The sequence below is a fragment of the Eretmochelys imbricata genome, chromosome 10, assembly GCF_965152235.1.
Source record: "Eretmochelys imbricata isolate rEreImb1 chromosome 10, rEreImb1.hap1, whole genome shotgun sequence".
Classification (NCBI taxonomy): Eukaryota; Metazoa; Chordata; order Testudines; family Cheloniidae; genus Eretmochelys; species Eretmochelys imbricata.
The window spans coordinates 80,263,579-80,290,738 of NC_135581.1; the positions used below are offsets into that span (position 1 = coordinate 80,263,579).

General features: G+C 43.7%; 1 protein-coding gene across 3 annotated transcripts in view; it reads left to right on the top strand.

Moving 5' to 3' along the window:
• The first annotated feature begins 989 nt into the window (after positions 1-989).
• The window catches only part of SMAD3 (SMAD family member 3), a 104,608-nt gene continuing 78,437 nt past the window's right edge, over positions 990-27,160 (top strand). For all 3 annotated transcript variants that reach the window (XM_077828177.1, XM_077828178.1, XM_077828179.1), the window contains exon 1: positions 990-1,195. In XM_077828177.1, coding sequence (XP_077684303.1) covers positions 990-1,195 — 206 coding nt within the window. The remainder of the gene's footprint in view (positions 1,196-27,160) is intronic.

A 27,160-nucleotide genomic window follows, 5' to 3' on the forward strand; every position in this document is an offset into this window, starting at 1 on the left:
GGGCTCGCTGGGTGTATGGGGGGGTCACTGAGGGAGGTTATGGGACAGTCACTGAGGGGAGCCCCCAGCCCTGCCTGGCTGGCTGTGTGCAGGGGGGTCACAGGGAGTGAGGGGAGCCCCCCTACGTTCCCTGGGCTCGCTGGGTGTATGGGGGGGGTCACTGAGGGAGGGTATGGGACAGTCACTGAGGGGAGCCCCCAGCCCTGCCTGGCTGGCTGTGTGCAGGGGGGGGCGGGTCACAGGGAGTGAGGGGAGCCCCCCTACGTTCCCCGGGCTCGCTGGGTGTATGGGGGGGTCACTGAGTGGAGCCCCTGCCCTGCCTGGCTGTGTGTATGGACGGTCACAGGAAGTGAGGGTCGCCCCCCTATGTTCCCCAGGCTCGCTGTGTGTTTGGGGGTCACTGAGGGGAGCCCCCCCGCTTTGGCTCTTGGTGGTTCCCGCGTGCCGGGTTGGGGGCGGGGCCGGGCCGGGGGCGGCGCTGGCCGCCCGTTGCTCCCCTTCTTTCCCTCCCTCGGCAGCGCGAGCCAGCGCGTTTGGGCGGGCTGGCGGGGGTGGGAGCCGGGGCGGCCGGGCGGCGATTTGCATGAAAGGCAGACTGGGAATGAGCTGGAGCGGCCGCCTCTCCGCACACGCAGAGCCGGGGTGGGTGGGGGCCGGAGGAGTCTCCGCCTCAGGGGAACGCGGGAGCAGTCGGGGCAAAGTTTGCCGCCGCCAGCCGGGGCTGCTGAGGGCGCCGCGGGGCCGGGCTCCGAGCGAAGCCGGGCGCCAGGCTCCAGCCCCGCTGCCCTCGGCCCTGTGCGCTGCTGCCCGGCGGAGCAGTCCCGCGCCGGGGGGCCGCGCCGCGAGCCGGGCAGGCGCCCAGTGGGCCGCCGCCGCCGCCAAGTTGAGCGGGGTCTCGGGCGGGCTCGGAGCGCGGGGCCGCCCGCAGCGGGAGGCGGCAGCGGCTGGGTGGGGCGCTGCCTCCCGGAGCGCCGGGCAGGGGAGCCAGCATGTCCTCCATCCTGCCGTTCACTCCCCCCATCGTCAAGCGGCTGCTGGGCTGGAAGAAGGGGGAGCAGAACGGGCAGGAGGAGAAATGGTGCGAGAAGGCGGTGAAGAGCCTGGTGAAGAAGCTGAAGAAGACGGGGCAGCTGGACGAGCTGGAGAAGGCGATCACCACGCAGAACATCAACACCAAGTGCATCACCATCCCTAGGTAGGGAGAGGGCACCCCGGGGTGGGGGGATCCACCCAGCCACAGGCCGAGCAGGGGCACCGCAGAGCCACAGAGGTGGCACCCACCCACCCACAGACCAAATCAGGGGCGCCCATGCGGAGACATATGTGCTCCCCCCGAGAGAGACATGTACACAGAACACCGGGGGGCACACAAAGAGAGATCTGCACAGGCTGCTGGGCACAACATGTGGGAATAGGCACCTTCATCACACGTGGGGGGCCCCATGGAGAGACACCTGTGTTCCCTGAGGGGGGCATGCACAGATCAGGCATGGGCAGAGATATATGTTTGCCCACAGAGAGAGAGACTTACATCCATACACAATCATGGGTGTCCTTGCAGAAGCATGTATTCATGTGCGGAGGTAAGGAATGGACACCCACAAGAGACATAAGCATAAGGGCACCCATATAAATACGTGCATTCTCTTTTATACTCACACATAGCTACTTGCCAGGACACTGAGAGGTGAATAACCGTATGGACACCCATTTGCACACGCATGGCTGAGACACGTGTACCTGTAAATAGTTGCAGACTGATGCATGCACCCACACACGTTTGTGTGCATATTATAGATGTTAAGCATACACATGGGGTACTCCGAAAAGCAATACCATTACAGGCTTGTGTTAGAAGAATTTTGCTTTTCTCTCCAGTCAACTGCAATAGAAGTTTGGTTTTGTATTCCTTTCTTACAAACTATTCCAGAATACTTTGCATATTTAAAATTAAGAGATCACAGAATTGAACTACAATCTATTAACAGCGGAGACAGAAATTAAGAAGGGAAAATGTTTTCAGCTAAGATTTGAAAAAAGATGGAAGTATTCTGGATTAGTTATACCTGTAGGTGATACTCTCTGTTTCATAGCCAAAAGTTTCACTCTGTTTTCTGTTACTGTTAAAATTAGTATCTCTGATTTCCTTTCTGAATGAGAGAAATTAGTTTTAGGTGTCTTGCTATGTTCAGTCGCACATTTCCCTGAACAAGTGATTTAGGACCCTTGGATACATGTTTCCAGAGTAGGTGGTTGTAACTTGACCTGACCCCCCCACCCCAAACAAAGGAAGGCAATTTGCACAGCGAAATGGGATTGCTGTTTGCAGGAGGAGTCATGTAAATTGAATAACTAATTTTTTCCATGTAAATTAATTCTTTTTGCAGTATTTTAAGATTGATTCAGTATGATTGCACACAGGACTCATCGTAATGCACAGGAGAGGACAAGTATTTAAATGATTATCTTTGTGGAAATCAAATCACTGAGAACCTTTCATTGCTGATTTTTTTTTTTTTTTTGGTAAGCTTATTCAGATATCTGGCATTTTTCGTTCCATTTTATGGAATAATACAGCATTGCTTTTTCAACATATTAAAGTTCACTGAGAACAGTTCAATGGTGTATAATTGTATGCTTCTGTGTATTGATTCTCTTTTTCATGCGTGCATGTGCACCCATATACTCTTGGTTGTCAGAATGATTTAATATGTAGTGGCTAGTACTCACAAAGCCGCATCAGTTGTATGAACCACTGAAACAAGTAGTTTAAAAAGTTAGGTAGAGCTGGAACTCTTTCTCCCCCCCTCCCCCCCCCCAGATGAATACCTCCAAGCCCAACAAATACAGTTTTTAAAGATTGTTCGATATTTGCTCAGTTCTTCTCTACCGAATTACACTAGGTCAGAGTCTAGTGTAAATTCAGAATGACTCCACTGTAGTTAGTGAGACTACCCTGGATTCTCTGTCTTTAGCTGGTCACCATGAGTTTCAAAATTAGGCTTAAAGCTCTTGAAGTATTTGCTTCAAACCCAAAAAGTTCTGCTACTGATGTGACTTGCTATGTGTGTTGGGCTTCTGATTTTAATAAGGACTGACCAGTGCAGAACTGGGAAGGGAATCACTTGAAATTTCCATAATTAACAGCACAAGTGTTTGGGAAGGATTGGGAGTCATTTTCTGATATATTGTAATTCCAGGGAAACAAATAGGGTTAGGGTGGGGAAACTTGTTTCAATTATTTCTGGGAAAAGGGAGTTTAAAATTAATCATCAGCAAAAAGAGTAAACATCACAAGCCATCACCATTAAATGAGAACATTCTAGCTAATGCTAAGCATGCAGAGGTTAAGGTTTATTTATCTCTTACAGTTCTGCAAATTTACTTTTACCCACTAAAGTGAGTCCTCCAGCAACCATTACAGTCTTTTATGTCTGCTGACACAAGGCCCAATCCTGCAGTCCTTAATCCTTGACAGCAAAAGGAGTTTTGCCTGAGTGAGCCTGGCAGCATTTGCCCCTTGCAGCAAAAGTTAACACAAAAGATTAACCTGCCCCTTTAGGTTCTTTTGCAATATGTTCTAGAATAATAAAGCCCATGATCAGGTTGGCCTGTGTTGGGCACTGTGAAGACCCTTAGTAAGAGACAGTCACTGCCTGGAAGAGGTTACAGTATAAATAGTCAAGGGGTGGCGGGGAAATGGCAGTATAAAGAGATGAAATTACTTGCCCAAAGTTACACAGAATGTCAAATATCAGAGGGATAGCCAGGTTAGTCTGTATCCACAAAAACAACAAGGAGTCTGTTGGCACCTTAAAGACTAACAGATTTATTTGGGCATAAGCTTTCGTGGGTAAAAAACCACTTCTTCCGATGCATGGAGTGAAAATTACAGATAGAAGCATAAATATACTGGCACACGAAGAGAAGGGAGTTACCTTACATGTGGAGCACCAGTGATGACCAGGCCAATTCAGTCAGGGTGGATGTAGTCTACTCCCATTAATTGATGAGGAGATGTCAATACCAAGAGAGGGGAAAATTGCTTTTTAGTGAGCCAGCCTCTCCCAGTCCCTATTCAAGCCCAAATTAATGGTGTTAAGTTTGCAAATGAATTGTTGCTCTACAGTTTCTCTTTGTTTTTGAAGTTTTTTGTTGAAGGATGGCTATTTTTAAATCTGTTATTGAATGTCCATGGAGATTGAAGTGTTCTCCTATTGGCTTTTGTATGTTGCCATTCCTGATGTCTGATTTTGTGTCCATTTTGTGGACATTTATGTCAGTTTTCCTTCTTTTGGTATTGACACCTCCATCAATTATTGGGAGTGGACCACATCCACCCTGACTGAATTGGGTCCACTGTCACCTTGGCCTGCTAGTGCTGCTCCCTTGCAGAATAGTTTACTTAAAGGGGTTTTGTCCTTCCTCCTCCAAAGGGGAGTTTCCACAGCATAAAGGGGGCTCTGCTTGAGACTGTATAAATTTTAAGTAGATTCCTAGTAGCGAGGTGGGGGAGCAATGTATATAGCTCCCCAGGCCTTTGGTCGTCATCTTGTCCTACATTAGAATCCCCAACCACAGAGGTCTTCAGCCAGGCTGAGAAAAGGAGAAGGTGTTATGTGGGTGACCTTCTCCGTGCAGAGGTGGAAATCTGTGCATTAATAATCGGATATGGTCATACAAAGCATGCCCTTGCTCTCCATTCACTTAACCCTAAGCACACTAGTCTTTCCCTCTAAAACACTCCCCTTCTCTCCCTCCCAACTACAGCACTGCCATCTAGCATGGCTTCAGATGTGTTAGCCTGCATCTTAATGGGTATTAAGAAGGCTTTCCATTCACGTTAAGCTGACATTATTCAAAAACGTGCTCCTTTTGCCAGATAACTTAGTGATAGCTTCTTGTGATAGTTTTGCAAATATCTGGTGTAGAATGGGCATTCATGTGTCCTTTTGACCTCTCCAAAGTTGTATGCTGCTGGAATACCTTCCTTGAACACAGACGTGTTCAAAGTTAGGATGTTGCTGCTTTACTCTGAAAATAGGTTTGAATCTGTCGTTCCTACAAGCCACCAGTTGGCATCACGTTTTCAAAGTTCTTGGTGGCTGTAAGTATAGCTCTCTGAAATCAAAGAGTGTTGTTGTGGAATTGGATGGCATACAACTACCTTTGCTGTACTCTCTGCAGAACACAAACATGTCAACTTTAAATTTCATCTTTGAGGAGAAGAGCAACAAGTTCATAAGTCTGTTCCTGAACCTGTGATCTGCATTAGAATGGGTTGCACTGTTTGTGCACATGCCAAGCATCTCCACAGTCAGTCCTAGAAACAAAAGGAGTTATGGTGAATTGTAAGCATTTAATTCTTAAAATTACTAAATGTGAGTGTACTGTGGAAATCTGCAATGTGTGGCAGATACTGATTAATTTCTAGGTGTCACACATTATAGACATTTGTCTGTATGAGAGGAGACAATAAATGCCTTACTATTTCAAGAGTATTATTCATTGTGCACGCATGTGGTAAAATATAAGATCTTTCCAGTGTTGTGGCCTTTGTGTGTCTTTCTGTGCCTGTTTTCTTTTTTGATCCAATTGTGGTATTTCTATTTAACATTGCAAGTGGTTTTTACAATAGCCAAGATTCCTCTATGTAAAGAATAAATTCCTTTAAATTGTAGAGAGACAAGGTGGGGCAGGCTATGTATTTTATTGAACTAACTTCTGTTGGTGAAAGAGGCAAGCTTTTTAAGTAAGTTTTGTTAATTTAAATATATTTGGGAAGAGAGGATGAGTGTGAGTTCTTATAGAACTCATCGGATATAAGGCTAGAGTATAATGACTGAATTGGAAACTCTGGATATTTTTTCTTTTGGAAAGAAATGGAACAAAATGAGGGCAGGTTTACAAACTTTTGCCGATGCAGGCTATGTTGGCATAAAGCTGCTGCAGTTAGTGTATTATTTGTGTGCATGCATACTTGGCTCCCTGTGCTGGTGCTGCACTTACTCACCAGGAATGCTTGTGGCAGTGCAGAGTGCAGTGCACCACAGATAGGTCTCCCAGTGTGCAATCTGCCACCATCCAGCATGATGTCTTTTGGGAAGTTTTGGCAATGCACATTGGGGCAGAAATGAGTCATGCAGGGGGGACTTGGAGCAACTTCCCATCATGCAATTTTCTCCATTCCATAATGCTATCTATATTCCATATTTTTTGCACCTTTCTTAAAAAAACCCACAAACCCCTCATGGCTCCCTTTTCTGTCTGCATCTCTGAAAGAAGCATGGAACCTACACAGCTCTGCACTATTGTCATGAGTGTTCCAAGTGTAGGATGCATGAGCCTCTGGTATTTGCACAGCTGCAAGAAGAACCGAATCAGTGGGGAACCTGATGATTTTGTGCAGGACAGAATGCATAGCAAGAACCAGTACAAAGTTGTTGGTGGCATTCACAGAGCAGCATTCATGGTGGAGTGATGTTTCTGGGCTCAAGAAATTAATGCAATGCCACCAGGCAGTGCTCTAGTGCAGGCTTGGCATGATGAGCAATGGCTATATAGCTTTTGGATGTGCAAGTCTACATTCGTGGCTCTGTGTGCTGAACTAGCCCCAGCCCTGATTTTCCTAGTGCAGGGACACCAGAGTGAGAGCTTCATTGACAGGAGAAGTGAGTGGTGATCACACAGTGGAAACTGACAATGCTGTCAGTGGGAAATGATTTGAGAGTTGGAAAATCCACTGTAGGAGCCATTGTCATGCAAGTGTGCAGGGCCATTAATTGTCTCTGGCTATGCAGGACTGTGACTCTCAGCAATGTGCAGGACTTAATGGATGGATTTGCAGCAGTGGGGTTTCCCAGTTATGGTGGGGCAATAGTTGAAAATCATATGCCTATTTTGCCACCATACCACCTTGCCATAGAGTACATCCACAGAAAGGGCTACTTTTCTATGGATATGCAGGCATTGTTGGATCACCAGGGACGCTTTACTAACATCAACGTTCACTGGTCAAGAAAGGTGCATGACAAACCTTTAAGAACACAGGACTGTTCAGAAAGTTGCAAGCAGGGACTTACTTTCCCAACTGGCGGATTACCACTGGTGTGATGTTGAAATGCCAGTAGTGATCCTGGAGGACCTGGCCTCCTACCCCTTACTCCCCAGCTCACGAAGCCGTGCACCGGCCATCTCGACAGAAGCAAGGAAAGATTCGGCTATGGGCTCAGCAGATGTAGAATGACAGTTGAGCGTGCTTTTGGTAGATTGACAGAGCACTGGTGTTATTTACTCACAAGATAGGATCTCACTGGGGAAAAATAATCCCAGTGGTTATAGCTGCCTGCTGTGTGCTGCATAGTATCTGTGAGCATAGGGGGAAAAAATGCTGCCAGAGTATAGGTGGAGAGGCTGTCTGCTGAGTTTGAAGAGCCAGACACAATAGCTCAATGCTGAGCTATATTGCTCAGGGATGCTTTGAAATAGCTCTCTAACAGAGAACCACAGTAATGTGTCATGGTGTACTGTGTTCTACCTGGCCCTGCTGTTGGGACCCGTTAGGAATTGTGTGGCGCTTGGCGTGATATCTGTGAATGTAACATTGCCAATGGAGATTTTTAAGAGCAGGTTAGACTATCCCCTGTCAGGGATGGTTTAGATAATACTTAGTCCTGCCATGAGTACAGGGGACTGGAATAGATGACCTTTAGAGGTCCCTTCCAGTTCTATGATTCTATAATGCGCCTATTAATTTTGTGGTGCTTGCATTACATTCATTTATTTTGTCACTGATCATATGAGTTGTCCTGCTGTACAGTAAGAGATAAGTGGGTGCTTTCAGTACTGCGAGGCATTTTGCAGTATATGTTCGGGTCTCATAAAGATGAATTATTTTCCAAACAATAGAATTTTATTCAGTAACTAAAACGCTGCAAAAAATTCTGTGAAAGTTAAAAGCAAATACATTGAAAACTTAATACGTACAGAGATGAAGAAAGGGCAGGAACATTCATGTCCATTTTGGCGCACACATGGCACCTATGGTACTCTCAGGTCAGCGTATCTGAAACTGTGGTTGTCCTTAATGTACCCTGGAGTGGAGTGCTAGGGGCAGGGATGCAGCCCCTGATGCCATGTGGAATGTGGGGGGAGGGGGATCTAGGGAGGTACAGTAACTCCTCGTTTAATGTTGTAGTTATGTTCCTGAAAAATGTGACTTTAAGCGAAATGATGTTAAGTGAATCCAATTTCCCCATAAGAATTAATGTTAATGGAGGGGGTTAGGTTCCTGGGAAAATTTTTTCACCGGACAAGAGACTATATTAGTGTGTGTGTGTATTAAGTTTTAAATAAACAATTTAATACTGGTACACAGCGAGATGATTGTGAAGGTTGGTTGAGGTGGTGAAGTCAGAGGGTGGATATTTCCTAGGTGATGCCGTGTTGCTAAATGATGAACTAACAGTTGGCTGAGCCCTCAAGGGTTAACTCGTTGTTAATGTAGCCTCACGCTCTACAAGGCAGCACAAATGGAGGGAGGGGAGACAGCATTGGCAGACAGACACACACACAGAGATGTGCATTGCTTCTTTAAGTACACTGTCCCCACTCTTAAGTACAGCGCCTTTTTAAGTTAATCAGCAAGCAGAGATGGCAGCTGCTGCCAGGAAGCTTCCTCTGTCCTGAGCCTTGTCATGGGACCCCTGCTCTATGGAAGATGGGGGTAAGCAAGGGGTAGGGGGGGACACCCTGACACTAGCCCCCTCTTCCCACCCCCTACACAGCAAGCAGGAGGCTCTGGAGACCAGCTCTGAGGCAGAGGGCAGGAGCAGCACACGGCACTGGGGGGAGGGACAGCTGAACTGCCAGCAATTGGTAGCCTGCTGGGTGGCTGCTGCACAGGGAACTTAGGGGAGCGGGGAGCTGATGGGGGGCTGCTGGTCCACCCTGGTTTCAAGCCCCCACCAGCTAGCTGCAACGGGCTGCTCTTCCTGCAAGCAGTGGACAAAGCAGGTGGCTGCCAAACGACGTTATAAGGGATCATTGCACAACTTTAAATGAGCATGTTCTCTAATTGATCAGCAGCGTAATAATGAAACAATGTTAACTGGGATGACTTTAAGTGAGGAGTTACTGTATTATAACAGAGTTCTCCATAGATTGCAAAGGGAGGCAAGTCCGTGATTGTTGAACCTGTAGGTCCACAACAGTCTCCATCATCTGTGTTTGCTGGTGGAGAAGTCCCATTATGTCCTGGTGCATTTTTTCTTCTCTCCTTTTCCTGCTGGAACTCCTGGGCCATTCTCTTGTTTGCTCTTTCCTTCTCCATACAGTCTGCAATATTCACTCTCCAGACCCTGAGCTCATGGTCTGATGCAGTACTGGCTTACAGGGTCTCACTGAACTTGTTACCCTGAGTCATCTTCTTTCTCCCCCTTATCTGGCTCAGGCATTCTCCGGATGTGGAGGGTGAACCCCCCGAGGCTGCAGTGGCAGTAGCTACCGAGAAAGCACACAGAAGTGCCATGGTCACAATGGAAAGCGAAAGTTGAGACTTGGACTGTTCCCTTGCTCCTCTAAATTTTAAAACTAGACATATTTATTGATGCTTCTGCTTTGAAGTGCTTGCACACAAATGATTATGGCCTAGCAGGGGTGAGGGAAATAAGGAGAGAATTGCTCAGTTGTGTGAAACTCTTGAGTATAGGGCAATGGCATTGAGTTCTGGCACCATTTTCCACAGGTGGTGGTGATTTTAGCTGATATCTCACTCCTGAGGATGACAAAGGCCCAGAGAGCACAGCTGCTGCTCATGTTCTGAAGCCACCAGGACCTGTATGCTACTAGCTTGTTTACTGCAATGGTGCTGCTGAAATTATTGCTGACTGGCATGGGAATTTGTCATACTGCAGAGGAAGAAATAAGGCTGCCATCCATAGAAACCTTTGGGAGAGGATTGTAGCCAAAAGTTTAATTGAGATTTCTCAGGTGGATTCAAGGGATATCCCTGTATACACAAACAAACTGCGCCATGTGGCCTTCCATGCCTATCTCTGCAGGGGAATGAAAAGCAGATGATACCTTTACCTCTTGTTGTTGTTCTGCTACACCTTCTAGGATGAGTAAATGAATGAAAAGTCGATAGCTGTGTCCTGTTAAGTTGGGTTTGCCATCAGTACATCATTGTAATGGAAAATAACATATACACACTTACCCAAGGTTCTTTCCCCTGCATTGGGATCACCCATGCTCAGCTGCTGTGACTGACTGGACTGTGGTGGAGTCTGAAACAGGTCCTGGCTTGTGACATATCTGGAACTCCCAGTTGCATGTCCTCCATGCTCTTCCTCTTCCTTCTCCTCTGTGTTCACAGCAGGTGCCTGTGACTCTGGTTCCATAGTGGTGTGCTGGTGGGGTCTCTGCCAAGTATAGCATGCAGCTCTTTGTAAAAGTGGTAGGGCTGCAGCTCAGCACTGGATTGACTGTTGGCCTTCCTGGCCTTCTGATATGCCTGCCAGAGTTCCTTTGCTTTCACACAGCATTGCTGTAGATCCCTGCTGTACCCTTCTTCTGCATCTCTCGTGCAGTGTGCTCATAAGTGTCCACATTTCAACAGCTGATCCATAGCTGTGCCTGCACAGGCTTTTCTTCCCACATGCACAGGAGATCCCAAATCTCCTGTTTACTCCAGGCCGGACTGTGTCTGGAGCGGGTAGCCGGCACGATCAGCTGGGAAGTTCCACGCAACAGTGGAGAGCTGCTAGGTCTGCTCACAAAGCTGGACAATCAGGAAAAGGCTTTTCAAAAAAAATTGCAGGGTTTTAAAAGGTGATCCCTGGGCAGTGGAGTTCACAGTTATGACCAGAGCGGTCAGTGTCGGGCACTGTAGGAAAACTGCTGGAGGACTGTTGGGTTGACACTGTGTTACCTATGTCTACACTTGCAGTGTGTCCACCTCAGTACATCAACCATGTCTCAACGCTGCTTGGGTTGGTGGTGTTAACGGCATCACTATAACAGGCTGCTTATATTGGTGGGAAATAAATTTAAGTGTAGACACATGCACAACTAGGTCAGTGCAAGGCAGCTTACATTGACTTAACTTAGACCTGGTCTACACTACAAAGTCTTTCACAGTTCTCTCCTCTCTTCCCCCACCTAGGTGTAAAATACCATTTAAACAGAAATAATGCTTAATAGTACTAGCCTTAAGAAGATACTTAGGAGGTGCTAGAAAACCTTGTTTGGGTGTTCTTTGTGTTGCTAGTTGACCTTGCAAATTTTACAAAAATGTATCCTTAACCTTCTCCTTAGGATCATCTTAACTAAACCCTAAATACAGTAAATGGAACCAATTGAGGACAACTTTGTAGTGTATGCTATCTGTGAGCTTGCAAAAGTGTGGCTTCCTTTCAGTTCTGGTGTGCCATTAATATTTCTAACAGTCTCAGGTCTTGTCTACACACAAACTAAGCCAGTGCATGTTTGAGTGTGGACATGCTTCTCAGTTTAAAACTGTCTTATATCAGTTTAGCTTGCTTCTGTGGGCAAGCTGAATCAATAGTAATTAGGTTTACATCAATTTAAGAGTGTCCACATGCAAAGTTAGACTAGTTTGACAAAACTGATTTATAACCACCCCTTTTGTTAAATCAGCCCAACTTTGTGTGTAGATTGAGCCAAAAATTAAAATATCCCAATAGAATGGATTTAAGTCTGCTTTCTCCCTGTATCAGTAATATCTACTTCAGCAGGCAGTGCTTCTCAACATTGTTTAGTTGTTCTTTCCTGAGAGGTATGGACCAGATCATGTTTTAATTAAAATCAACCGCAAAATTCCCTTTGCAGGATCATCCTCTCTGTTTGTACAGTGTAAGCATGTAAACTGTTTGAAATGGGCTATCTTGATTATCACTACAAAAGCTTTTTTTTCTCCTGCTGATAATAGCTCACCTTAATCAATTGGTCTCGTTAAGAGTTGGTATGGCAACCCCCATTTTTTCATGTTGTGTGTGTGTGTGTCTGTCTATATCTTCCTACTTATTTTCCACTGCATGTATCTGATGAAGTGGGCTTTAGCCCACAAAAGCTTATGCTCAAATAAATTTGTTAGTCTATAAGGTGCCACAAGTAAAGACTAACATGGCTACCACTCTGAAACCATGCCTTTTGTTGTTTCTTTTCTCTGATTCTCTACCATTTACTTTTTAAAAAAGATAAAAACATTTTAAGCAGCTTTTTAAAGGCGCATAAGAGTTGGATTATATCATGTTGTAGAACAGTAAATGTTGAATCTTTGTGAAGTAAAGTTTAAAATGGTTGCTTAACTTTTATAGTATTAGGGAAAAGACCTTGAATATTGTGCTCATTTAAATATAATGAGAAGTAAATGGAAAAATTGGATGAAATCGGGAAATGCGCACTGTACAGGATTATCACATCAGGGATCCAATTAAAATGAACTCTCTTAATAAATATTGGTTTAATAATGCAAACTTGTGATCACTATATTATTGCAACAGAAATAAAATTAACAAGATTTAATGGACTGAGCAGCCATTAATTTACACTTGTTAATTTATTAGGAACTTCTAATGCTGTTTGATGCACAATACCATTATTCTGCATGATGTACTTTATGAAATAAATAGGGCCAAACAGTGCTTGAATTAAATTGAAATTAGATTTTATTCCCAAATTATCTTTTTATTTATTTTAATTTTAATATTTTGTGTTCCTCTGTCGAGAGCAATTAAATACACAAGGTTGAAATGCAGCAGTCCCTTTCAGCAAGGCTCATGAATGGTCCTAATTAACTTTTATCCTAGCCTGCTTTCATGTGCTGTGTAAAAAAAATTTTTTCCAGACCAAAGCTCATTGTGTTTGGCAGTGAAGGGATCTGACTGGGGAGAGGGGAATGAAGGGGGAAGTAATACAGCTAGTAAGGACAGAAACCAGGTATTCTAGTCCTACTAGGCTGACTTCACTAAACTTAGCGAATGCTTGCTAATTGCATTTTGTTACGTGCAAACTTAACAGCACTGAAGTTGTTTGCAAGTTGGACTATTGTACTAGTCATTAGTAGCTTAACCTCTTCTGTAACTGAAGAAGCAATATGATTTCCTAAATGTAATGATTGTTGAGTAAATGCTACTTTAAAGATAGCTTGAAGTCTCTTTAGCTGATTCTCATTTACCCTGAGGCCTCTTTACTCTGCTTTTGCAATGTAAAAAGGCCTTAAAATTATTGTAAAGAGGCCTCAGACAGGCAGGACTGATGTTCATTTACACTCTTGCTGCTGCTTACTTTTCTCATTTTATGTAGTACTGTGGCTCTGCATAAGGAGATAAAGACAGGGCCCCTTCCCCTTTGAGCTGCTCAGACACTAAAGGCCTGATCCTGAAAACACATAGATGTCTAACTTTATTTGTGCATATAGTAGAATTGACTTCAAGGAAACTACTCTGTCTTACTCTACCTATATGGCCCCCATATCTGTACATAATATATTTGTGCTCACAACAGTCCAGTGAGATAGAGATGGGCACACAGAGACTTGCCTAAGGCTACGGAAATCTGTGGCGGAGCAGGGAATTGAGTCCCAGGCCTGTACCCTAGCTACTGAACTATGCTTCCTCTCTAGATGAGCAATTACCACATGAACAAGCACTAACCAGCATGAGGACGGGTTACAGAAAGGGGCCTTAATCAGATAAAAGAACTCAATACAGAAATAACAGACATTAGTGACTAAGGGAATGGTGGATGAAAAGACATCAGGAAGCCGATGGGAAGTGCTCTTTGTGGACGGTAATTATTCAGCATGACCCTGCTTCTGTCACCCTTGCTCATGCTTAGTAGCATGTTACTCCATAAGAAATCCCGTTTATTAGGTTTGATTTTTTTTTAATTAATTTCACATCTCTACTACATTGCAATATCATGAGAGGGCCTCATGGGAAGATGTTTCAGAGTAGCAGCCGTGTTAGTCTGTATCTGCAAAAAGAAAAGGAGTACTTGTGGCACCTTTGAGCATAAGCTTTCATGAGCTACAGCTCACACTAAATGCATCCGATGAAGTGAGCTGTAGCTCATGAAAGCTTATGCTCAGATCAATTTGTTAGTCTCTAAGGTGCTACAAGTACTCCTTTTTATGGAAAGATGTTCTTTTAAAAATATTATAAATCCAGCAGTACTCACCCCAGAATAAAAAGGAATGCATAATTCTAGAAAATGTAAATAAAATGGGTTTTGATAACTTATATTCCTGGCTAGTAATGTTTTTAGAGGCTAATCTCTATTTAACACCCAGGTTTTGAGATTTAACAGATTGTACATTTTAGCTGTTGTACTGTCTGGATTGGTTATCGATATAATTTACACCACAGTTTGTAGCTACTTGTACTGAAATCTTTGTTGTAAACTGTGTCCATAACCCTGTTATGCCTAATATGAAAGGCTGTAGAATACAGTTGCTGATATGAGCTGTTCTGATCATATTACAGTTGATGAGTGTAAACATGTTTGTATCAGAGGTGAAGTTGCAGCCAGCAATAAAATTGGATGATGAAACAGATACTGAATCCATATCTTTCTATGATGAAACAAAGTAAATTTTGTCTTGCTGTTTTGGCTGCTTTAGCCATAAAACAGGAAGTTTACTTAAACTAGTAATCTTCACAGCAGAAAATGGTTAAATACAAAAAATGGACATCATAGAATACAGCTTTGGAAAGTGAGAATTACCAGTATGTTTGGAAAGTGAGAATTACCAGTATGTTTGTGTACTGAGTGCGCCTCTGTTATAACTGATAAAAAAAAACAATTTCTACAAAATTTCCTTCCCATTGCTACTGAATTTTAAGCATTTGCTGTGTAGAAAAACTGAACCAAGCTATAACTATCTTAATTTTGTATACTCCATAAAACTAAATGTAGTGGTTTTTCATAGAAATACAGTGTCTGTGGTTTCTGCACATGTGAAGTGTTACCAAAAGCCTTTTTTGAGTTGGTTGTTCTTCCCTTTGAGTGTTGTGCATAGCGAGTGTTTACTACACAACGCATAATAGTATCTGAAAAATTATGCCAGTGCTTAAAAAGTACTTTGTCCCTAATAAAAGGCTGACAAGCAGCTGGAGGTCTCAGAGTAACAGCCGTGTTAGTCTGTATTCGCAAAAAGCTGGAGGTCTGATTCTCTTTTCTAACTCCTTTAATTCTCTTCTGTGAGAGAGGAGAATTGGAACAGAAAGGCTAAGCAAGGAGATTGAAACTGGTGGCTCCATTTAGGGCTAATTTGTGCCACCCTCCTCCATATTCTCTTACACAGCCATGCAAATGCGGGAAGGAGGAAGGACTCCCCTCTACAAAGAAAACCACCCAGAATTGCAGTCCATGAACAGGGGCTGCTGCTGACTTACAGCCTCCCCCCATAACTTCCCCCCAGCAACAAGTTAGGAAAGGGATGTGGAGCAGACAGAGCCATGATTCCTCCTCCCAACGATGCCCACCAGAAGGAGTATTTTACAGGGGTGTAGCAAATTACTCCCACTACTGCCACCCACTTGGAGGACCAGTTAGACTGAAGCTCCAGGAGGCAGTTGTGCTTCTGATACTATGTCTGTGTTGCAAAAAAGTGTGTCCCCTTAATTCAGGTTAGCTAATTCAGACTGAAATAGCAATGAAGACATGTCAGCTTGGCTTTTAACGCAGGTTAGCAGCTCAAATTTGACCCCAAGCTCCCCTATAGGCTTGTGCTTGAGCTGCTAACCCAAGTTAAAAGCTGAGTTGCCATGCCTTCGCTGCTATTTTAACCCATGTTAGCTAACCTCAATTAAGAGCACACCACTTTGCAGTACTCTGAGAGACAGTCTACTGGTACAGCACTGCCTTGCCCTTCATAATGGATTGTACCTTAATTTTGGGCTAGATGTCCTTTTATTATTGAAGTTGGTCTGGAGCTTGGAATCTGCATGCCTGTGAATTTTTTTTTTTTTTTTTGAAGTGTCAAATTCACAAGTTCTTAGTGAAAATCTGCCTGAGTGGCTTTGTTTTTGGCTAGATTCAAAACCTGAAGGGTCTTATTTATTGGTTCTGTTTTGGATGTGGACAAAAATCTCACAAGCACCTCTTGGGCCCAGTGTGGTGGAAATTTCACAAGCTTGGCTAATCTTGTGATATGTGGACCACTTGGGGCTGAAACCCTGATTCAGCCTTGAACTTAAATTATAGGCTGAGATTAAAATGTCTCTGAACACCCTCATATTGGCCTGCCTAATGATATCATATAAGGTTGTTGTTTATGGAATTTTGTAGCAATCTGTTATGATCAATGCATTCTTTCCAAAAATATAGAGGGAGAGCTTTGCTGAAAAACTATGACAATGCTCAAAAAGAAAAGGAGTACTTGTGGCACCTTAGAGACTAACCAATTTATTTGAGCATGAGCTTTCGTGAGCTACAGCTCACTTCATCGGATGCATACCGTGGAAACTGCAGCAGACTTTATATATACACAGAGAATATGAAACAATACCTCCTCCCACCCCACTGTCCTGCTATTAATAGCTTATCTAAAGTGATCATCAGGTTAGGCCATTTCCAGCACAAATCCAGGTTTTCTCACCCTCCACCCCCCACACAAATTCACTCTCCTGCTGGTGATAGCCCATCCAAAGTGACAACTCTTTACACAATGTGCATGATAATCAAGTTGGGCCATTTCCTGCACAAATCCAGGTTCTCTCACTCCCTCACCCCCCTCCAAAAACCCACCCCCATACACACACAAACTCACTCTCCTGCTGGTAATAGCTCATCCAAACTGACCACTCTCCAAGTTTAAATCCAAGTTAAACCAGAACATCTGGGGTGGGGGGGGTAGGAAAAAACAAGAGGAAATAGGCTACCTTGCATAATGACTTAGCCACTCCCAGTCTCTATTTAAGCCTAAATTAATAGTATCCAATTTGCAAATGAATTCCAATTCAGCAGTTTCTCGCTGGAGTCTGGATTTGAAGTTTTTTTGTTTTAAGATAGCGACCTTCATGTCTGTGATTGCGTGACCAGAGAGATTGAAGTGTTCTCCGACTGGTTTATGAATGTTATAATTCTTGACATCTGATTTGTGTCCATTTATTCTTTTACGTAGAGACTGTCCAGTTTGACCAATGTACATGGCAGAGGGGCATTGCTGGCACATGATGGTTAGTCTCTAAGGTGCCACAAGTACTCCTTTTCTTTTTGCGAATACAGACTAACACGGCTGTTACTCTGAAATATGACAATGCTATGTCAAGTGGCGATAACTTGATTTTAAAATCATTATATAAAGGTACTAAAAGCAACATAGTAATCCCTTCTGAAAGATACTAAATATAATATAAATAAACATAAGTAAAAGCTTTTAGAGCTTTTGCAATATGACTAGTAAATATAGCTTGTGTCTCCAACAAAATTGTGTTCACAAGTATAAACTGCCAATAACATCACTGTGAACTTGACGACATAAATAACTTGCATATGTGTAGACAGAGGATCCTTGAGGCTATTTTCCAAATCCTGGTTCTGTTGATCTTGCAAAACTTTAACAACCGCAAATTTGTGTCCTAAGGTTCTAATCACACTTTTTTTTTTTTTTAAACTTAAAAAAAGTTCATAAATGGCTTTTACATTTGTGGATTATGACCGAGTGAATATGTTTTATAGTTAGAGCAAGGGACTTAGCTGAAAACACTGAATTTCTGTTCTTCAGTACTGACTTGCGTGACCTTGGGCAAGTCATTTAACCCCTCTATACCTCGGTTTTCCTGTCTGGAAAAATACATAGCATTTATGTATGTCAAAAGGATGTTGGGAGAATTAAATACTGTTTGTAAAGCACTTTGAATTCCTCAGACATAAGATATTATATTCTGCAGTCAACTGGGCCATGCCGTAAGTGGTGCTTATGTTAGGAATGGGACCTATGGTAAGTATAAAGTCGGAAGGGCTCAACCCAGCTGCCATTGAAATCAATGGGAATTTTGCCATTAGAATTGGTGGGAGCAGGATAAGGAAAGGGAACAGCAGACTTTAAAGCCTGAATGAGTTTTCCAAAGGGTATATAATGTATAGATGTTTAAAAATTACACTTTTAAAAAGATGTTTTTTTTCTGTGTAATTTTTGTATTAAGGCAGCTGTTCTAAATTTTGCTGGACACTTTCTTTGAAAATATGTAGATGCTACATCCATGAAAATATTAGAATTCCATAGATGTTTAGTGGTAAATCTTAACTGGTTTACATAATATTTGTGTTTATCTCTGTGCCGGTACCTGCTGTACACATGGAGTATTTTAACTGGTAGACACATCATACCACAGTGGTCTGCCACAGAGCTTATGCTTTAGAGTCTGTTCATACAAGCCTCTGTAAGGCTATACTGCCCACCCCCTCAAGTACACAACCAAATGAAGGCTTAAAAAGGATTGGAAGGAAAGGTAACAAATACAAGGCCAATAGCAGCCATTCTACAAACATCTTTGTCAAGGGGCTTTTAAAAGAAACACTTTGTAAATTTCTCTGTTGCTGTGGAGCCATATATATTATATTACAACATGGGCTGTCCAATGAAGATCTGTTATAGCTGGAGAGCAGCAGAGGTGCAGCAAAGTACCCTCTTAAAATGTTATCTTAAGCATTTACTTTAATGGTTGCTGTGTGGTTTACAAGTATTTCTTCTCAGTCTTTCTAATCTCCTACAATGAGTAGGTCTCATTATTATATAGATGTTCCTTGCTTCAGGACATCCAGCAAATTTTGTTTGTAAGTCTAGTGTCCTGAAGGGATGGGCTGTTTGCAAGCCTGCATCTGTACTTAGTACTGTTCTTGATTATTGGCACATAGGATACATATTTTCAGGATAGTTAATGTGTGTAGCCATCAGACACATGGGACAGTGTGTATAACCATGAAGGAGATGACGCCCTCTACCACCCTCCCATTTAAAAGAAAAAAAAAATCCTTTAAACAATCTTTTGGGCTAAAACAATTATGTTTCTGGTAAACCTCTCCTCCCCTCTTTCTTTAGTTCTTAATTTTTGTTTATGGTCTCTATGTGCTTTGAAATAATGTTGCTGTTCTGGTGTGCCAGCCTTAGGTGAACCCATATAAACAAGCAAAGGCCTTGGAAACTGTGGCTTGAAAGTTGAGTCTTGTAAGTTACTGGTTTGCATGGCAGGCCTAACTTGTAGGTTGAAAGTCCTATTATAACTGCTTCTAGATGGGAGTAAAAATAGAAGCTTGAATGCTATGATTTTAGAAAAATAGCATTTATAAGACTTTGGCTATTGACTGGAGACAGTTGTATATTACAAGTTTCAGAGTAGCAGCCGTGTTAGTCTGTATTCGCAAAAAGAAAAGGAGGACTTGTGGCACCTTAGAGACTAACAAATTTATTTGAGCATAAGCTTTCATGAGCTACAGCTCACTTCATCGGATGCTGTAGCTCACAAAAGCTTATGCTCAAATAAATTTGTTAGTCTCTAAGGTGCCACAAGTCCTCCTTTTCTTTTTTGTATATTACAGTGCTTCTCACTCTGTTTATTTTCTCAGTTCCCATTTCCCTCCTCCCCCCTCAACCCTCTATCTTTAGGATGGCATTCTAGAGTTGCTGCTATAGAGACAGGTCAGCTGTTGCAGAGTTTTTTAAAAAAGGGGAGGGTTATCAAAGCTAAGAATCTGATAGTAATTCAACTTGTGTGTTTAAATGTAAAGCTTATATGTTTTTAATTTAGTTGACCGTAGATGGGAAGTTGTTCTTGCCTCATATACCCCTGCTGACGTGCATTGTGACATGCTTGATATTTCTTCGTGGTGGTGTATTTTTATTTGTTGGAAGTGCGGGGGGCTAGTTTGGTGGGGGTGTCACTTGCATTCTTAGGACATTGTTGGCTATACTCTATAATATAAAGCCATGTGTATTCACTGGAGCTGGGTGAAAAATTGTTTCAGTTAAATGGAAATTTTCACTAAAGTTTTTGTCAAAAGATTTTGGGTTTTAATTGAAAAACAAAAGAGACAATTTACTAAAATTTCAATTAAAAATTATTTTTGGAGGGGACTGAGGGGATGGGAATCCTTTCCCAACCATCTCTAATGTTGACCGTAGGGTGAAGTCCTCTCCAACACATAATGCCTAGGAGAGTGAGTGACACGTTAAGGGTTAGGGATCAATGCAGCTGCTGTGGTGTTCTTCCAGGGTTGTTGCAGGGATCACTTGATTTACAGCCCCTCCCTAGATGTGTTCCAGGCCCACTCCACTGTTGAGACCCCTTTCCACAGTGGCTAGGAGCTACTTTGTACCTGACCATGTTGCTGATTTTTTGTGGCTTTAAAATCACATTTTTCTGTATGTGTGGGGTTTGGTTTGGTTTTTGTATCCCCTGTGGCTGTGGGAGAGACCCATAGCCCACAGGGGAAATTGACTGTTCAGAATGTAGGGGGACATAAATGTTTTCTCAAATTTTTCAGCTACTGTAACTGGAGAAGTTACTTGGAAAGACAGCAGGTAAAATAGTTTAGGCAGAAGTGTTGAGGTGTCCATTTAAATCTGCTTCAAGTTCTTGTATAAGTTCTGGAGTAAATTTTCTTTAAACTCAGTAAAGTTATTCTGGATTTACACTAACATAACTGATATCAGAATTTGGGAATCTCGTCCAGTGATGACAGGTGGGTGAATCACAGGTTTTGGTGGTGGTGTTGCTGCTACATTTCTGCTTTTGGAAAGCCCAAATTTTGATTTTTACAAATCACAAATTGCAAGTTCTTTTTAATGGTGGAATACTACCGCCAATAAATGATGAGGAGGGACAGCTGAGGAACAAATGGCTACTTCAGGAAAGTATCAAAGAGAACCTGAAGGTTCAGGGACCAAGGATAAAGCAAAGCATCATAGGAAGTACATTTCCTCCTAAATTATTATTTGCAAATGTTATGCTACCTCTGACAAGGCTGGATATTTTTCTATATGCATTTTTTGGGCTGGATGCTGCCAAAACTGGTAGTGGGTCAATCCGGCATGGCTGGATGTGTATGTGTATTGTTTTAACTAAATCAGAGGTGGGTAAACTACGGCCCGTGGGACCATCCTGCCTGCCCCATAGCTCCTGGCTGGGGAGGCTAGTCCCCAGCCCCTCCCCTATTGCCCCCCTCCCCCGCAGCCTCAGATGGCTGTGCTGCCAGCGCTTGGGCCCGCCGCTCCTGCCGGGCAGTGCAGGCGGCATGGCTGGCTCCAGCTGGGCAGCGGGGCTGCGAGCATGGTAAGGGGGCAGGGAACGGGGGGATTGGATAAGGGATAGAGGATCCCGGGGGGGGGGGCAGTCAGGGAGCAGGGGAGTTGGATAGGGGGTGGGGCCCCAGGGGGCCTGTCAGGGAGCGGGGGGTTTGGATAGGGGTTGGGGGGGGGAGTCAGGGGATGGGGAACGGGGGGGGTTGAACAGGGGGTGGGGTCCCGGAAAGGGGGCAGTCAGGGGACAAGTTGCAGGAGGGTTGGATGGGTTGGGGGTTCTGAGGGGGGCAGTCAGGGGGGTGGGAAGTAGGATGGGGGAGGGGGCCAGGCTGTTTGTGAAGGCACAGCCTTCTCTACCCAGCCCTCCATACAGTTTCGCAGCCCCGACGTGGCCCTCAGGCCAAAATGTTTGCCCACTCCTGAACTAAATCATTGTCTTCCAGAAACAACATTCTAACGATTATCACACAACACTGAAACAAAGAGTTATTTGAGCCATAATTTTTCTAATAGATATTCACCAACTCTTACACCATAAGTTAAATCAATCCTTGATCACTGTAGGCACAGCAACCAGAGGTGGATGCTGCTTCTGCTCCAGGACTTCTCAGAGTGAGCTAGGGCACCACACTGAGGGCAGGTCTACACTATGGGGCTAAGTTGACCTAAGTTACACAACTCCAGCTATGTGAATAATTTGGCTGGAGTCAACATACCTTAGGTTGACTTACTGTGGTGTCTACACTGCGCTGGGTCGACAGGAGAAACTCTCCCGTTGACTTACCTTCTCGTTCCGGTGGAGTACCGGAGTGGATGGGAGAGTGATCAACCCCTGGTGGATCGATTGCCGCATGTCAATCCCCTGGTAAGTGGAGACAAGCTCTGACACATCTAATTAAGTGAACCTCATTAAAAGAGCAAAGTATTCCTTTGTCTAGCAGTTGCAGATACATTTCTACTTGGTAGCAGGCTGCAGGAGCCAGATATGCCCCCTACGCTGCGGATCACATCCCTTTGGGAGCATGATGTGTTTGGGTTTACACACAAGCTAGCTCTTCCTTCTGCTTTTGTTTTTGGGTGCTATAGAAACATCCTCTTTTTGCGTAGTGGGAAGAGCTCCTCACCCTTCTTCGGTCCTTTGTACCAATTGGACAAGTGAAGGATTTAGGCTTTAGACCTGCATACTGTCTACAACAAGACACATCTAATTCTGAAATAGACACATGCAAGCCAACTTGACTTAGCAAACTCCATTAGGTTTATGTGAATTATTACCAGCATCTTCCAAGTTTATTTGCTTTTATTTGTGACTTATTCTTGCTTAAACCTTTAGTCCCCAAATGCAGTCTGAATTTTTGAAGACAATTACTGCTATGCAGGGAGAGTCTAGTTATTTCAACCTATGCTATTGTCTCCTACTCATCTAAATGTAGAGCCAAATGCATTTAAAAAGAAATTACAACTCCCAAACAGTATATTTTGGCATATTTTTGTATTGCCAATAATATCTCAATAGATCCCAAAGTGGATCATGACCTTGTTTGAATGGGGTTGCCAGGGCTGGTGTTAGACTTGCTGGGGCCCAGGGCTGAAGTGGGCAGCGGGACTCAGGCTTTGGCTTCAGCCGTGGGCAGCGGGGCTCAAGTTACAGCCCCCCTGCCCAGGGCAGAAGCCCTCAAGCTTTGGCTTCATTCTCTTGGTTGGTTTTCAGGGCTGTCAGTCCCCAATCTATTGCCTGTCATAAGAACTAAACTTTTTTTTTTTTTAAAGCAACAGATACTAGTACACTGCATGCATCAGGTGGTATAGACCAATGCATTGTATGCTCGGGTGTTGCATAATGTTTCTGCAAAGGACTCAGTTATGCAAAGTTCCTCTTTAAGGAACGTAAGTAAATCAGAAGTGATGTTAGAAGAAATTCCTCTATATTAATTGAGTCTGGCTCTGCAGTTTCAGCAGTAGTTTAAGTAACAGCTGTTATACCGATTAGCCTATTCACATGCTAATGTTCAGGTTAGGTGTAAGAAACAACTATCCTATTACACTACCTGCATATTTGTGAATATATGCACACAAAATGTGACTAGTGTTAAAGCTTTATAGAATTTTTTTTCAAACTGAAATAGTACTAGACCACCACACTGTGTTTGGTCAGAGGCCAAGAATAATTGAGAAGGTGGATATGTTGTGACTATCTGATGCTCACAATAATACATGTTTAGAGCATTGAATGAAAATCTGCTCATTTTCATCCCTCCATTTTTTTTGTTACTGTGCAGGAATCCAGTATAATTTTTACCACATTGTTACCATCTGGTGCCACAGAGTCTGTGCTTTTTTTGTTTAAATGTGCCTCTTTGCAAGAAGAAAAGATCAATGCAGCGATGTTTTTCTTTTCTTTTTTTGTATTAGTATAAGCACTTATTGGGGTGTAGTTCAGACAAACTTGCTTGTGCCCCCACGCATGCTCTCCTCCTTTTTAAATCGACCCTGCTTAGCCTGATAATCTTATTTCCAGTAGGCTCTGATTTATCTCTAAGTCAAAATATTAGCTATGGTCTACACTAAAATGTAGCTTGACCTGTCTACCTTGCATGGAGGCATAGTTGAGCCAACCTAATACCTGGTGTAGGTGTGGCTACGTCAATGAAGGGATTCATCTTCTCAAACCGGAATTAGATTGCTGGAAGAATTATCTACACTGATGGAAAAACACCTTCCATTGATGTAGGAAGCATCAACGCTACTGCTCTACAGTGGCACAGCTGCGCCTGTAGTGTAGACATACCTTTTTTAGAAAGTGCCTGCCCCAGAAGTTAAATGGCTGCCTGGTGTGTTTGTCATTAGTGATTCATTTTAAATGTTTGAAAATACTTCCCACCAGTGCAGCTATCAGCAGTGTGGGGAATCTTTATAAGAACTGAGTCACTTTTGTACTTTTTGCTGACTATTCAGACTTTGATTGTAACACTTCTGACATGAACTGTCACTGAACATGTAGATATAACAGTCTGCACAGTTTGGTCATTTGTGTTCTGTTGAAAAAGAAAGACGAAAACAACTCTGAAAGGCACAGTAATGAAGGACACTGCTATGGAAGGTACAGCTGTGTGCATTCAGACTGTAAATTCTTCAGAGCAGGAACTGTCTTCTGTGTACTGTACTTGGATGTCTGTCATCTCTTAGCAAATAATTAATAGTAATAGTATGCTGTGAGACACGAAATCTGAAATCTGGAGGCGTTTACAGTGTGTGTGTAAATCATAGTCATAATCAGAATTTAGCAATCTGTCTAGCGAGTGGCCTACCATTCACCTGAGGGAGAAGCTAACAACTGTCTTTATAGTAAGGCTGCATGAGCCCTGGTATTCCCATCCCTACCCCCTCAGCTTCCCTGTGTGTGGCACTTGCTGTCTATTCTACTGTCAGTAGGTGTGCGTAATTTCCATTAATGGGAAGGGGTCTTGACTGCAGAATAGATGCTGTACTACAGAGGTTTTCAGGGTGTGAGGCATGCCTCCTGATGGGGCTGTACTGAAGGGCTGGGGTGGCCAGGGGCTCTGTCCGTTAGGGGAAGCAGACGGGACTTGTGGGGATGGTCTTGGTGGCAAGGACTAGGCTCCCTACCCATCTCACTCCACCACTGTTGTAGCTGCAGCAACCACCAATTAGGAGTTACCCTCCTCTGCTGGAGAGGTCAGTGGGGAGTCGTCAAGTGGGGAGCAAAAGGAGTGTGAACTAACCTCCACCCCCCACCCTTCCCCCACCTTTAGCTGGACACAGCCCTCTCCTGACTCCAACTCTTCAATGCAGCCCAGGGCACAGAGCCCCATCTGCTTCTCCTGACAGGTCAGGAGAGAATTCTGTGCAGGGGGGCCTGTACTCCCAGCATGCAGCTTTCGGCATTCTTTACCCCCCCCCCCCGACTCTGGTCCTTCAGCTCAACCCTGTTTGCTTTTACTGTGCAGGTAGGGGAGCGAGACAGGCAAGGAGCTGGGAGGCTTGGCAGCCAAAGCTACCTGACCATTGCAGGGAGTAAAAGGCTTCCTCAGCTGCCACATGGGGGGTGCCAGGCACACCCACATCCCCTGGTGGGTGCTAGGCATCCCCTGTCCCTGTCTTTTTTAGAAATAGGGGGATTGCATGGGACCTGAATATCTGAAGGGGAGCTCAGCCAAAAAAAAAAAAAAGGTTGTGAACCTCTGCTCTTCTGCATATCTGAAGCGATTGGCTTTGCTATAGCAATGGGTGGTATAAGACCCAAAGACCATATCCAGGGAAGGCAGTCGTTTCAGCGAACCTAAAACAAAAGCAGAACTTAGTTTCACTAGTTCCCTTTCTTTCTTCCTTCCTTTGTGATTTATTATTGTCATGTTTTATTATGTTGTTTCTGACATGGGGCAGAGGAGTCGGAGGAGCGAGAGAGAAACGATGAACCCCAAACATCATTAGAGTACTTAAGTTCTGTGCCTGCATCCCCTCCGCCACCACACATAGGTATACTTCCATTTGAATTAAGATTTCCTTGATTTTTATCCGCAATGAGCTCCTCGTGGCAGACCCCTTGTGCCTTTTTGAAGTCCCGTTGGAAGCAAATCAGCACAGACCCCAATCCTGCAAACATGCTTGGTAGCCAGATTCAGTGGGACAGTTGAATCAAGGCCATGATTAGTCCAATTAAAGTTAATGGAACTTACTCAAATGCTTAAGTGGGAGGATCGTACTGAGCTGTTGCTTTCCTGAAACATGCAACTGATTTATGGGTATACTGCTGACTGAAGTATTTGTTGGATATACTTATTTGGTTTTATTCCTGATTGCTCTGCTTAGGTTTGAGTGATTTTTTTGCCATTTGTAGTAATTTTTTTTTTAAATGTGATTAATACTTAGTGCTCTCTCAATATTTTTAGGGGGGATGCTTTTGTGGACTTGGCTTTCAGTGAGCTGTGTGTGTATGTATTGAGTGGTTTTTTTTAATATATAAATTTTATTTTGGGCACTAAAGAAAATGCAGTTCTCCACTTAAGTTGTTCACTTTAAAATCCACATCTTTATTGCCAAGCAAATTTAAAACAAAAAAGCTACCTTCTAGGGTCAAACCAGCATTTTGTGCGCTGGTTCTGGTTCTGATGCAGCTGTTAACTAATCAATGCTTTGTTCAGACTGGAATTGCAAACTTAAGTGATGCTTATCCGTAAAGAAGAAAATCAGATGCTAATTGTAATGTAGACAAAGCCTAAGGAATCAGGAAAGTTGTATACCTTTAGCTGTAGTGCATAGTTAGTGCATTATAACCTCCCTGTTGTGGACACGGATATACCAGTATAAACTGTGTATAAATCTGGCCTTAGAAACATTGCAGATGCCTCTTTGGGAAAGATACAATCAATGTTTTCCTTCCTATTGTCAGAATGTGATATGGGAAATAGAGAGTTAAGCAGAATCAAAAATCATAGCTAACCTGGTCATTTTAAGGGCATAATGTACCATGGAAGCTATGGGCTGCGTGTTCCCCTGCATGGAGGACTGAAGATGTTAGGAGCTGGTACTATGGAATGTTTTCCTGATACTTCCATTTGTGGCAGGGTTTCTAAACACCGACCCCTTCCCTAAGGGTATGCATGGATCTTGTCTTCTGCCTCCAGTGGCTCCCACTCATCTGTCTCGAGGCAATGTGCCCGTCCTCATGCCCTTGGCGGCATCGCTTCAGTACAGCTGTTCTTGAAGGGTCTCCCTTAAGTTCTGATGTCTCCTGAAATAGCCTCAGCATGTTTGGAAGGGTAGGGTAGGGGTATACTGCCTGTGTGTGTGTGGGGGGAGACAGACGGGGAAGGGGGAAGGAAGAGAATTAACTAGCACAAATTATTGTTGACTTGGTCCAGATTAATTTTT